General features: G+C 45.2%; 1 protein-coding gene across 3 annotated transcripts in view; it reads left to right on the top strand.

Moving 5' to 3' along the window:
- Positions 1-1,639: 1,639 nt before the first annotated feature.
- LOC117962680 (ral guanine nucleotide dissociation stimulator-like 2) overlaps positions 1,640-13,489 on the top strand; it is a 44,914-nt gene continuing 33,064 nt past the window's right edge. Inside the window, exons 1-2 of one of the 3 annotated variants that reach the window (XM_059010723.1) lie at positions 1,640-2,066; positions 4,560-6,296. In XM_059010723.1, coding sequence (XP_058866706.1) covers positions 6,129-6,296 — 168 coding nt within the window. In that variant the 5' untranslated portion in view covers positions 1,640-2,066; positions 4,560-6,128. Of the gene's footprint in view, positions 2,067-4,559; positions 6,297-10,155; positions 10,628-13,489 lie in introns of those variants that run through there. The other 2 variants (XM_059010722.1, XM_059010724.1) reach the window with 2 other exon arrangements.

Here is a 13,489-nt window from a genome sequence, read left to right as displayed (position 1 = left end):
TTCACTAAACACATCAGCGCTACAGTACCCTGAGTGTGAGGTACTGCTGAGCTTCCAACAGGATATCTGGCTATTGTACAATATTAGGTTGGTCACTTCCTTCAATAGAGTCGCTCGCTGCTATCACCCACAGCAACATGCAAAACCCGGACTGGATCAACAAGAATGATGCAGAAGTACAAATTATATATCTATATCGAGAGGAACACGGTGGGGGTCAAGGTTGCCCCCCTTACTAACTTGGCTTGTGTTTTTCACGCAAGTTTTCCAGTTGTGCTATTTGCTTGATCTGGAGGTTGCCCTAATTGTTTTGTCTCGGGCCCCTTATCTGAGCGGCCAGTGGGTCCCGTGGCTCAAGTAAAGGGGACAACAGCAAGTCTTTAGTAGCGTTACAAAAATAATGCATTGTGCAAATCTTGAAGGATAACGATACAGTACAAGCAGGTAGAGTGCCAAGGGGTTTCAGAGGGGTACCCAACATCCACATCGATACTCCAGCAACGATAACTCCAAGCGTATACATTAGAGTACCCCGTTTAACATGACAGCGGTATTTAAGTATGGAATATGAATAGTGAGATACATCAGAGTCCAGCTGCTTGTAATTCCCAGAACGAGAAGTATGGTCAGCGCAGGCTGTGTTCGCTGACCAGTTTACAGAGTTACTTGCAAAGATGAATTTGATATAGCGCTGCAGTACCAGCAATAATAATAATAATAATAATAATAATAATAATAATAATAATAATAATAATAATAATAATAATAATGCAATAACACTAATAGAGCCATACTTGATGGCAGGTTTATCTGCACTGTCCCTTCAGTAACAGGTCTTTAGAGGGTGGTTGTGACACTAGAAGGAGCGTGCGAGTGACACTCCCCTGTGACATGTTTGTTCTAAGCAGCGTGAGAAACACAAGCCAAGTTAGATGAAACCATTGGGGCAACCTTGGCCCCCACCTCTTTGACAGTTGTGTCTGTTTGCTTGGTGCTGGGCAAGGTTGCCCCAATGGTTTCTTGAAACTTGGCTTGTGTTTTTGATATCTCTACTTTAAATGGCTGGGCACTTTATAACTTGACAGTTTTTTTTTCACAATGAAGATGTGTTTTTGTTTCATATATATATATATATATATATATATATATATATATATATATATATATATATATATATATATACATTGTAATGTTATTTTTTTATTAGTTATTATATTATCTGGATATAACCTTATACAAGTGTACCTCATTATTTTGGACGGTAATTTGAGTTTTTTTTTCATGGTTATAACTTTGACATGTATTTTGATATGTTGTACTTTTACTGTGAGAAACTTTTATAAGGGTCGTGTTACATTTTCATTGCTTTGATAGCTATGGTTTTGAATATATATACATATATATACATATATATATATATATATATATATATATATATATATATATATATATATATATATATATATATAGACACACACACACACACACACACACACAACTGGACTGGAGTCTTGATAAGCGGTAAAGAATATACCCTATAAAACTCCATTCCGGGTTTTCACGCCATCCTTGTGCTTTCTTTGCATGAAGTCAAGCTGAGTCGCTGCTTATAATAGCATACTGTAGCTAAGCAGCGGCCGGCCGGGTCTGACAAGGTGCTGTGTGTGTGTGTGTGTGTGCGTGTGTGTGTCAGTGTGAGTGACGTCGCGTCACTGCTGTATTCTGATGACAGCGAGTCTGCGGACAGACGCACAGTACAGTAGCGCACGACTGTACTACCGGAGTCTGTCTGGGTAGCCTGCCTGCTATCGACCGAGGAAAGGACGTCTTGTGAAAAGGGATTCAAACAAATACTTAAACACTAAAGATCACAGGAAGGAAGGGGAACCCGGATCTGCGCATGTGTAGTTCTAAAGAAGCTGCATAATGTATGATTTGGTTTTCGTTTAAGAAGCGCATGAAGGTTGAAGTAAGACCCCTGCATGCAGAGACGGGAGTATTGCAGCGCATGGATCTGGTTTTATTTCAAACACACAGAGACTCGCACGGCAGCTAAACGGAATACGGTAATGTCACTGTCATTTACTTTGGATCTTTAAAAAAAAAAAAATGTGCGTGTGTGTGTGTGTGTGTGTGCGTGTGCGTGTGTGTACACGCATAGCTGGTCTCATCACGGGTGCTTTATTGATACCGGCGGCTAGTTAGACCTCGATTAGTTAATGTACTGCTGTACGGCTCCACACGCACACGCACACGCACACGCACACACACACTCGAATGTATATGTACAGTATCGCCTAGTAGCTGTACTGTAAATACACGTGAACACACGTGTAAAATAACACACTAATAAATAAAATACAAGGTTTGTTTTTGCGTTTTGTTGTTATTGAAAGTCCGGGTACCGAATTCGAACAATGCAGAGCGTCACTGCTGATGCTTTCGCCATTCTAAGCCCTGCTCACCATCCGTGCTGTAGTTAGAGTCGGTAGAGTGACGTTGCGCTTTCCTATTGGTTGAGATTGTTACACCTGCCTTGAGAGAGTCAGACTCACCTGTATAAAAAAGGGAATACACCTGTCGAGTTGCAGAACTGCCGACCGAACAGGAGACAGGTACACCAAGAGATTATTATTATTATTATTATTATTATTATTAGTGTTGTATTGGTGTTGTAATAGTTTATTCGATTCATTTGTAGATTACTTTTATTGAAAACAGTTGTAATGTAACAAAAGTAAGTTTAGTGACAGAAATGAAAGTCTTGATCCTAAGTGTGTATTTATTTAGTGTTTATTTCTAAAGCTTTTCCGTGACCTATCCTAGCATGATACAGATAGAGAGATAGAGGGATCGTTTGCATAGATAGGATCTTTTGTTCTTTCCTGTCCCTATCTCTTCTCTCCCTGTTTCTCCGTCTCACACAGACCTACTCCCTCCCTTCCTCTCCCTTGATCTCTCCCTCTCCTCCCTCGCCCCTATCTCTCTCTCTTAAACAAACACACGCACAGAGACAGGAAGTTGAGTTCTACAGAAATAGCCAATTTCCTGCTATTTTTGTACTTCCTTTTTTGTTTCTTTCTCATTGTCAGTGTCCAGAGACTCAGACTTCCCCTCTCCTCTCCCCTCCCTCCTCTCTCCTCTCCCCTCTCTCCTCTCTCTCCCCTCTCCATTCCCCTGTCTCCTCTGCTCTCTCCTCTCCTCTCCCCTCCCTCCTCTCACCCCTCTCCATTCCCCTGTCTCCTCTGCTGTCTCTCCTCTCTCGCCCCTCTCCATTCGCCTGTCTCCTGTCCCCTCTCTCCTCTCTCCCCTCTCCATTCCCCTGTCTCTTCTGCTCTCTCCCCTCTCCTGTCCCTTCTCCTCTCTATCCCCTCTCCTCTCCCCTCTCTCCTCTTTCCCCTCTCCATTCCCCTGTCTCTTCTGCTCTCTCCCCTCTCCTGTCCCCTCTCCTCTCTCTCCCGTCTGCTCTCCCCTCCCCTCCCTCCTCTGTCTCCCCTCTCCATTCCCCTGTCTCCTCTGATCTCTTGCCTTTCCTCTCCCCCCTTCCTCTCTCCCCTCTATATTCCCCTGTCTCCTGTGCTGTCTCCCCTCTCCTCTCCCCTCCCTTTTCTCTCTTCCTCTCCTCTCCCCTCCCTTTTCTCTCTTCCTCTCCTCTCCCATCCCTCCTCCCTCCTCTCTCTCCTCTCCCCTCTCTCCTCTCTCACTCCCCTCTTTCCTCTCCCCTCTCTTTCCTCTCTCAGTCCCCTCTCCCCTCTCCTCTCTGCCCTACACTTCACAGACCTCTTGCTCACCCAGTTGCTCATATGAAGCCACTTTTATCTCTCAGGACTGATTCTGTTCTGATAGTCCTGCAGTGGGTCGGGCAGCTAGCTCACTGTCTGTCTGGTGATGATAATGTTCTACGGTACTGCACAGCAATGCTACTGTATCAGTGACAGACAAACAGACAGCAGGCCACCCTGTGTAGTAGATTAGCTCCAGTCTCATCGCTACACAGGGAGTGGCCATTTTATTAGGAAAAGGAGTTCCTAATGAAGAGGTTGCCCCCTCTCGCTCTCCTCCCTTCCTCCCCCTCTCCTTTTCCCTCTCCCTCTCTCTCCCCTCCCTCCTCCTTTCTTTGCATGCTGTCTTGTTCTTTCTTTCTGGTTTATAAATTCATCTCTTCTGTTGAACATTTTTGTTTAATTTTTGCATCTTTACAGCAGGGAGGGAGGGGAGCGCAATGCAAAACTAGGAGTGTTTTGGTTACAGTATTTGCATAGCCTTTGTGTGTGTGTCTTCGTTTGTGCTTGGCAATGCTCACATAAAGATACTAATTAACACTATAAACCCCGTACAGAACTACAGCAGCTCCCCAGCATGGTGTCTGTATTATTATTATTATTATTATTATTATTATTATTTATTTCTTAGCAGACGCCCTTATCCAGGCCGACTTACAATCGTAAGCAAATACATTTCAAGTGTTACAATACAAGTAATACAATAAGAGCAAGTCCTGTCATGCTGTTTTGCACAGTGTGATATGAACACAATGTTTCTTGGCTTGTGTGTTACAGGGTCTGTCCTCACCATTACTGGAAGAGGAATACAATTGGATCAAGTCTGTCTGTCTGCCTGTCTGTCACTCCACTGAACTGGAGACTCACTGATCAAAAGCAGGGAGGCTGCATGGAACTCTGAGGGGTACAGACCTCACAGCACCCCGTGGAACTCTGAGGGGTACAGACCTCACAGCACCCCGTCTTCACAAGAACTTGAACAGACATGGATTGGACTTACAAGCTAGACATGATCGGATTGGACATCTAACCCATGATTAAAAAGAGGTGGAGAGGGAGCGAGGGATGGAGAAAGAGGGGAATGGAGAGATACTGGTGTGGTCTGTCTGTCTGTCTGTCTGTCTGTCTGTCTGTCTGTCTGTGTGATGCTACTTATTTAATCTGCACCTGAGTTTCAAAGACACACCTATATATATTAAAGCTTGTCTGTCCGTCTGTCTGTCTGTCTGAAAACAGGAGTGTCAATTTAAACACCCTTAAAGAGGCTGTCTTGCTTAGTGTGAGTGAGTGTGTGAGAGAGTGAGTCACTGTGTGTGAGTTTGTGAGAGAGTGAGTCACTGTGTGTGAGTGTGAGTGTGTGAGAGAGTGAGTCGCTGTGTGTGAGTGTGTGAGAGTGAGTCGCTGTGTGTGAGTGTGTGAGAGAGTGAGTCGCTGTGTGTGAGTGTGTGAGAGAGTGAGTCGCTGTGTGTGAGTGTGTGAGAGTGAGTCGCTGTGTGTGTGAGTGAGTGTGTGAGAGTGAGTCGCTGTGTGTGAGTGTGAGTGAGTGTGTGAGAGAGTGAGTCGCTGTGTGTGAGTGTGAGTGAGTGTTTGAATGGTAGAGTGACCATCACTGTGTTGTTGCAGTTCAGGGTGATGCCAGACGCTGTTTGGTGAAACGTTTATTGGATTGAATTAGTTTGACTGAATACTTCCATTCCTGTTACTCCTGGTACCCCAGGAGTAAAAGTTATTAACAGTGGAACTCATGTGGCTTCATTGAAGGGAATCCAAGTGGAATAGTTTCTAGTGGTTTGTATACATATGAAGTGAGCCAATTTGTATATATATATACATATAAATATAGTTATTATTGAAAACTCCAATGCTTTTTTGATTTTAGTCAATAATTCTGATATTCTTTCCACATAACGTCTGTTTATTGAAAGTCGTTGATATTTATGAACAGTAACACTGGAGGATTTAACAGCTTGGTTTGATAGATGAGTTCCTGGGTTCATTTATTTTACTAATATAAGCACCAAAGTTGTGAAAATACATCTGCTTTCTATTTTTTATAATTACATATTTAAATTATTTTATTTAATAAAACGTAGAATAGTTGTTCTCTTATAGAAACTTTACTTTGGTTTTCTATTTTTTTTTTTTTTTGATTTTTCAGTTTGTGAATGAATTTATTCAGTGCAAGCAATAGTCCATGACTGTGATTGTACTAATTGATTGATTGTGCCTGTCTGTGTCTTTGTGTCTGAGTCTGTGTGTGTGTGTGTGTGTGTGTGTGTGTGTGTTTGGGTCTCTCCATCTCTCTGCCCCCCCCCCCCACGTTTCTATGAATGGTTGGTTTGGACCATGCTCCCCCGTGGAATTTATTATAGTGGTTTGGACCTGCCTGGGGGGGAGGAGCCTAGTGTGACCCTGAGCAGCTTCCGACCCCGCGACCCAGACGACAAAACCACAGCCTCCCAGAATGATGACATCACCGCCTCACACTCATCCCAGCATGCAGCATCGCCGCAGGTACGTACAGCAGAGACGGGTTATAGAGCACAGCGGGTCTGAGGGAGAAGTATAGAGACTAGACCAGGCCTTCAGTAGTGTTAATGTGAGTCTGCTTGACTCAGTTTAGTTTCAATAACACTGATGAAGGCACTACTGCTGAAATGTAGTGTTGAAGGTTTGGAAGTCGCTCACTCGCATGTTGAAGGTTTGGAACTCGCTCGCTCACTCGCATGTTGAAGGTTTGGAACTCGCTCGCTCGCTCGCATGTTGAAGGTTTGGAAGTCGCTCGCTCGCATGTTGAAGGTTTGGAAGTCGCTCGCTCGCATGTTGAAGGTTTGGAAGTCGCTCACTCGCATGTTGAAGGTTTGGAAGTCACTCGCTCACATGTTGAAGGTTTGGAAGTCGCTCGCTCGCATGTTGAAGGTTTGGAAATCTCTCGCTCGCATGTTGAAGGTTTGGAAGTCGCTCGCTCGCATGTTGAAGGTTTGGAAGTCGCTTGCTCGCATGTTGAAGGTTTGGAAGTCGCTCGCTCGCATGTTGAAGGTTTGGAAGTCGCTCGCTCGCATGTTGAAGGTTTGGAAGTCGCTCGCTCGCTCGCATGTTGAAGGTTTGGAAGTCTCTCGCTCGCATGTTGAAGGTTTGGAAGTCGCTCGCTCGCGTGTTGAAGGTTTGGAAGTCGCTCACTCGCATGTTGAAGGTTTGGAAGTCGCTCGCTCGCTCGCATGTTGAAGGTTTGGAAGTCTCTCGCTCGCATGTTGAAGGTTTGGAAGTCTCTCGCTCGCATGTTGAAGGTTTGGAAGTCGCTCGCTCGCATGTTGAAGGTTTGGAAGTCACTCGCTCGCATGTTGAAGGTTTGGAAGTCGCTCGCTCGCATGTTGAAGGTTTGGAAGTCGCTCGCTCGCTCGCATGTTGAAGGTTTGGAAGTCTCTCGCTCGCATGTTGAAGGTTTGGAAGTCTCTCGCTCGCATGTTGAAGGTTTGGAAGTCGCTCGCTCGCATGTTGAAGGTTTGGAAGTCACTCACTCGCATGTTGAAGGTTTGGAAGTCGCTCGCTCGCATGTTGAAGGTTTGGAAGTCGCTCGCTCGCATGTTGAAGGTTTGGAAGTCGCTCGCTCGCATGTTGAAGGTTTGGAAGTCGCTTGCTCGTATGTTGAAGGTTTGGAAGTCGCTCGCTCGCATGTTGAAGGTTTGGAAGTCGCTCGCTCGCATGTTGAAGGTTTGGAAGTCGCTCGCTCGCTCGTATGTTGAAGGTTTGGAAGTCGCTCGTTCGCTCGCATGTTGAAGGTTTGGAAGTCGCTCGCTCGCATGTTGAAGGTTTGGAAGTCGCTCGCTCACATGTTGAAGGTTTGGAAGTCGCTCGCTCGCATGTTGAAGGTTTGGAAGTCACTCGCTCGCATGTTGAAGGTTTGGAAGTCTCTCGCTCGCATGTTGAAGGTTTGGAAGTCACTCACTCGCGTGTTGGTGTCTCTGACTCAGACAGGAATCACCTGTCCATCAGGAACAAACACAGGAAACGACTTCCTGTGCTCAGCTCTATTAATACCCACTTCCTGTTTGTGTGTAACCTCGTTCACCACCCCCTTCCTCTGTCAGTCTCTGAGGCCCTTGACATTTAGCCAGGGAGTTTGGCTTCCTCTGATTTGATTGGTTAATGAAAAACAATTAAACACCAACACAGGCATCTGATTGGGTAAAGAAAACTCTGGAATATTAAAAAAAAAAAAAATAATAATAACTGTGGCCAAATTTTTACTCTAATCTCAAAACCTTGTCAAATTGGGCCTTAAATGATCCCAGTGTATCTGTCTCAACAACATGACTAAGCAGCCCATTCCATCCCCTCACCACCTGTGTGAAGAAGTGTCTTCTCAGGGGCTCTTTATTAAGTCTGTTTGCAAATTCATTTCTAGCTGTGTGTGTGTGTGTGTGTGTGAGTGTCTGTGTGTGTGTGTGTGAGTGTTAGTGTGTGTGTGTGTCAGTGTGTGTGTGTGTCAGAGTGTGAGTGTGTCAGTGTGTGTGTGTGTGAGTGTGTGTGTGTATGTGTCAGTGTATGAGTGTGTGTGTGTCAGTGTGTGTGTGTCAGTGTGTGAGTGTCAGTGTGTGAGTGTGTGTGTGTGTGTGTCAGCGTGTCAGTGTGTGAGTGTGTGTCAGTGTGTGTGTGTCAGAGTGTGTGTGTCAGTGTGTGTGTGTCGGTGTGTGTGTATCAGTGTGTGTGTGTGTCAGTGTGTCAGTGTGTGTGTGTCAGTGTGTGTGTGTCAGTGTATCAGTGTGTGTGTGTCAGTGTGTGTGTGTCAGTGTGTCAGTGTGAGTGTGAGTCAGGGAGGGAGATGCTGTGGGGAGGCACTAGCACGTGTGTGGGGTGGGGGCTCTTCAGTTGTTTGGTGTGAACAGATTGTCACACTTCAGAGAGCCGCTTGCCCAGTTGTGATACAGTTAGCTTCACTGCCCTTCTGATATGATTGTAGAGCCTTGGTTTGATCTGTTAAATGGTGGCAGGGCAGTGATAATATTGCCAGTGCTAATAAGAAAGAATGGATTTTAACAACTAGCTGACTAACTTAGTGCCAAATGTTGTTCTTCAATAGGTTTGTCAGTGGCTGGGTAATACGTGGTAACCATGAAACACACACTGACACACAGACACACACAGACACACACACTGACACACACACTGACACACACACACACACTCACACACACTGACACACACACACACTCACACACTCACACAGACACACACACACACTCACACACACTGACACACACACACTCACACAGACACACACACACACACACACTGACACACACACTGACACACACACACTCACACTCACACACACACACACACACACACACACACACTGACACACACACTGACACACACACACTCACACTGACACACACACACACACACACACACTGATACACTGACACACACACTGACACACACACACTCATACACTGACACACACACACTCACACACACACACACACACTGACACACACACACTGACACACACACACTCTCTCTCTCATTGTAGTGCCTCTCCTCAGAGTTGCAGAACCTGAATGTTTAAACACACACACACACACACACACTGACACACACACACTCACACACACACACACACTCACACACACACACACACTGACACACACACACACACTGACACACACACACACACACACTGACACACACACACACACACTCACACACTCACACACACACACACACATGCTCTCTCTCTCTCATTGTAGTGCCTCTTCTCAGAGTTGCAGAACCTGAATGTTTAAACACACACCTGCCAGCTCACAGTGTCTGCGGTGATGACATCACTCTTTGTTTACACGCTCTGTAATATTGTCAGGGAGATCTGAGAGATAGAGGTCAGGGGTCAAGCTGCTCCACACCACTCCACGCTGCCCCCTGCAGGAGAGGGGGGGGGGGGGGTGCAGTGTGATTAGAGTAGCCAGTGAGACACAGCCAGGGTTTAATTTCCTGCTGAAGTGAGTTTATTGTGATCGAGGTTCCTCTTTTCACAACCTCCCCCCCCCCCCCCCCCTCACTCACACAACCCGTGACACACTGACAGGAAAAAAGAGAGAAAGTGTGTGCGAGAATACGGAAGAGAGAAAGAGAGATAGATAGATAGATAGATAGAAATCAGAGTGCACAGATGGCTAAACTAGAATTACACCCAGAAGAACTACATTGCAATACTGAGCATGACTGCAGGGCAGAGTCTGTGTGATTTTACTATTGAATAGACAGAAGAGAGAGAGGGAGAGGGAGAGGGAGAGGGAGAGGGAGAGGGAGAGGGAGAGGGAGAGGGAGTAACCATAACTTTGACAATACTTGTATTTTTTGCATTGCCAATAAACGCTATTTGAATTAAAACTGAACTGTTTTGAAAAAGAAAGAAAAAAGAGAGGGAGGAGTAGAGAGAGAAAGAAAAGAGAGAGAGGAGCAGAGAGAGAGAAAAGGGAGGGGTCAAGATACAGGTGGGAGGGAGGAGTGAAGACAGGTAGAGAGAGGGAGGAGTCGAGAGAGAGAGAAAGAGAGGGAGGAGTGGAGAGAGAGAAGGAGAGAGGGAGTGTTTGGAAACAAAGGAATCGGGCAGCACAGACTCTACAGGTATGCACTGAGAAAGAGAGGAAGAAAACAAGAAAAAGGGAGAGAGAAGTGGAGAGATTACTGGCAGCAGCCTCCCTGTGCATAGCGCAGGGTCCAGGTCCCAGTATTCCTGCATCCAGCTCGTGGCTGGAAGGAAAGATTCCGGGATTGTCTGTCTCGCACTTCCTGGGTCTCGGAGCACCTTCCCCCTCCCCCCCCAAGGGGATTCCGTGCAGGTCAGTGCAGATTCACACAGCAGGGTTTATACAGAGCTGCACAGTGCAGATTCACACAGCAGGGTTTATACAGAGCTGCACAGTGCATATTCACACAGCAGGGTTTATACAGAGCTACTGAGCACAGTGCAGATTCACACAGCAGGGTTTATACAGAGCTGCACAGTGCAGATTCACACAGCAGGGTTTATACAGAGCTGCACAGTGCAGATTCACACAGCAGGGTTTATACAGAGCTGCACAGTGCAGATTCACACAGCAGGGTTTATACAGAGCTGCACAGTGCAGATTCACACAGCAGGGTTTATACAGAGCTACTGAGCACAGTGCAGATTCACACAGCAGGGTTTATACAGAGCTGCACAGTGCAGATTCACACAGCAGGGTTTATACAGAGCTGCACAGTGCAGATTCACACAGCAGGGTTTATACAGAGCTGCACAGTGCAGATTCACACAGCAGGGTTTATACAGAGCTGCACAGTGCAGATTCACACAGCAGGGTTTATACAGAGCTGCACAGTGCAGATTCACACAGCAGGGTTTATACAGAGCTGCACAGTGCAGATTCACACAGCAGGGTTTATACAGAGCTGCACAGTGCAGATTCACACAGCAAGGTTTATACAGGAGCAGAGGTGCTGAGCTCTGCAGGGAGATCAGGACTGGGAGGCTATCCTGCCTCAATCTATATCACTGAGATATTGGAATATCCATCATACATAATGATACAAAATTTAAGAAAAAGCACGTGCATTTCTGTTTTCAAACAATCCATAAGATTATATTTTAATTTTTATTTTAAAAGCTAAAATTATATAAAAATATGGATTATTATTCATGGATTATTTATTGAAACCTAAAAATGAGAGTATATTTGATACCTTTACAAAAGTGTCCCATAATAAAAGCACAGCAAAGTGTAATACAGCACAGGAAAGTGTAATACAGCACAGGAAAGTGTAATACAGCACAGCAAAGTGTAATACAGCACAGGGAAGTGTAATACAGCACAGGAAAGTGTAATACAGCACAGCAAAGTGTAATACAGCACAGTAAAGTGTAATACAGCACAGGGAAGTGTAATACAGCACAGCAAAGTGTAATACAGCACAACAAAGTGTAATACAGCACAGGGAAGTGTAATACAGCACAGCAAAGTGTAATACAGCACAGGAAAGTGTAATACAGCACAGGAAAGTGTAATACAGCACAGCAAAGTGTAATACAGCACAACAAAGTGTAATACAGCACAGGAAGGTGTAATACAGCACAGCAAAGTGTGATACAGCACAGGAAAGTGTAATACAGCACAGCAAAGTGTGATACAGCACAGCAAGGTGTGATACAGCACAACAAAGTGTAATACAGCACAGCAAAGTGTAATACAGCACAGGAAAGTGTACTTCAGCACAGGAAAGTGTAATACAGCACAGCAAAGTGTAATACAGCACAGGAAAGTGTAATACAGCACAGGAAAGTGTAATACAGCACAGCAAAGTGTAATACAGTAAAAGACAAAGAGAAGGAGATTGATACCATGTATTGGACTAACTTAATAATTAATTATAAGATTTCAAGACCTCGAAGGTCTCTTCAGGTGAAAGTTGGAAAGAGAGATTGATGTTTACATTCTGAGGTGGCTCTCTTTATTACGTTCACCTTGAAAGCTTGTGATTAGTTATTGTTTAATTAGTCCAATAAAAGGTTTCCATCTCCTTCTCTTTATCTATCATCTCTGGACTGATACAGCCACCATGTCATCTATCAATCACTATGGAATACTAAAAGAAACTCAATCAATTCTGTTTCCATGACTTCATTAAAATGATAATTTCTTTTCAAAGTAAAGTTAGAAAAAAACTTGAACACAGTGGTGATTTCATTTCAATGGAAGTGGTCTCACTGTATCAGAAATGAACACAGTGGTGATTTCATTTCAATGGAAGCGGTCTCACTGTATCAGAAATGAACACAGTGGTGATTTCATTTCAATGGAAGCGGTCTCACTGTATCAGAAATGAACACAGTGGTGATTTCATTTCAATGGAAGTGGTCTTACTGAATGTAAGCTGCTGTTGTGCTTGTGGTATCAGTCTGTGCAGAGCTGCTGTTGTGCTTGTGGTCTATCCTGTGCAGAGCTGCTGTTGTGTTTGTGGTCTCAGTCTGTGCAGAGCTGCTGTTGTGCTTGTGGTCTATCCTGTGCAGAGCTGCTGTTGTGCTTGTGGTCTATCCTGTGCAGAGCTGCTGTTGTGTTTGTGGTCTCAGTCTGTGCAGAGCTGCTGTTGTGTTTGTGGTCTCAGTCTGTGCAGAGCTGCTGTTGTGTTTGTGGTCTCAGTCTGTGCAGAGCTGCTGTTGTGTTTGTGGTCTATCCTGTGCAGAGCTGCTGTTGTGTTTGTGGTCTATCCTGTGCAGAGCTGCTGTTGTGCTTGTGGTATCAGTCTGTGCAGAGCTGCTGTTGTGTTTGTGGTCTATCCTGTGCAGAGCTGCTGTTGTGTTTGTGGTCTATCCTGTGCAGAGCTGCTGTTGTGCTTGTGGTCTATCCTGTGCAGAGCTGCTGTTGTGCTTGTGGTCTATCCTGTGCAGAGCTGCTGTTGTGTTTGTGGTCTATCCTGTGCAGAGCTGCTGTTGTGCTTGTGGTATCAGTCTGTGCAGAGCTGCTGTTGTGTTTGTGGTCTATCCTGTGCAGAGCTGCTGTTGTGTTTGTGGTCTATCCTGTGCAGAGCTGCTGTTGTGCTTGTGGTCTATCCTGTGCAGAGCTGCTGTTGTGTTTGTGGTCTATCCTGTGCAGAGCTGCTGTTGTGCTTGTGGTCTATCCTGTGCAGAGCTGCTGTTGTGTTTGTGGTCTCAGTCTGTGCAGAGC

This window comes from Acipenser ruthenus, chromosome 41 (genome assembly GCF_902713425.1).
Source record: "Acipenser ruthenus chromosome 41, fAciRut3.2 maternal haplotype, whole genome shotgun sequence".
NCBI lineage: Eukaryota > Metazoa > Chordata > Actinopteri > Acipenseriformes > Acipenseridae > Acipenser > Acipenser ruthenus.
This window is presented reverse-complemented; position numbering and strand designations above follow the sequence as displayed.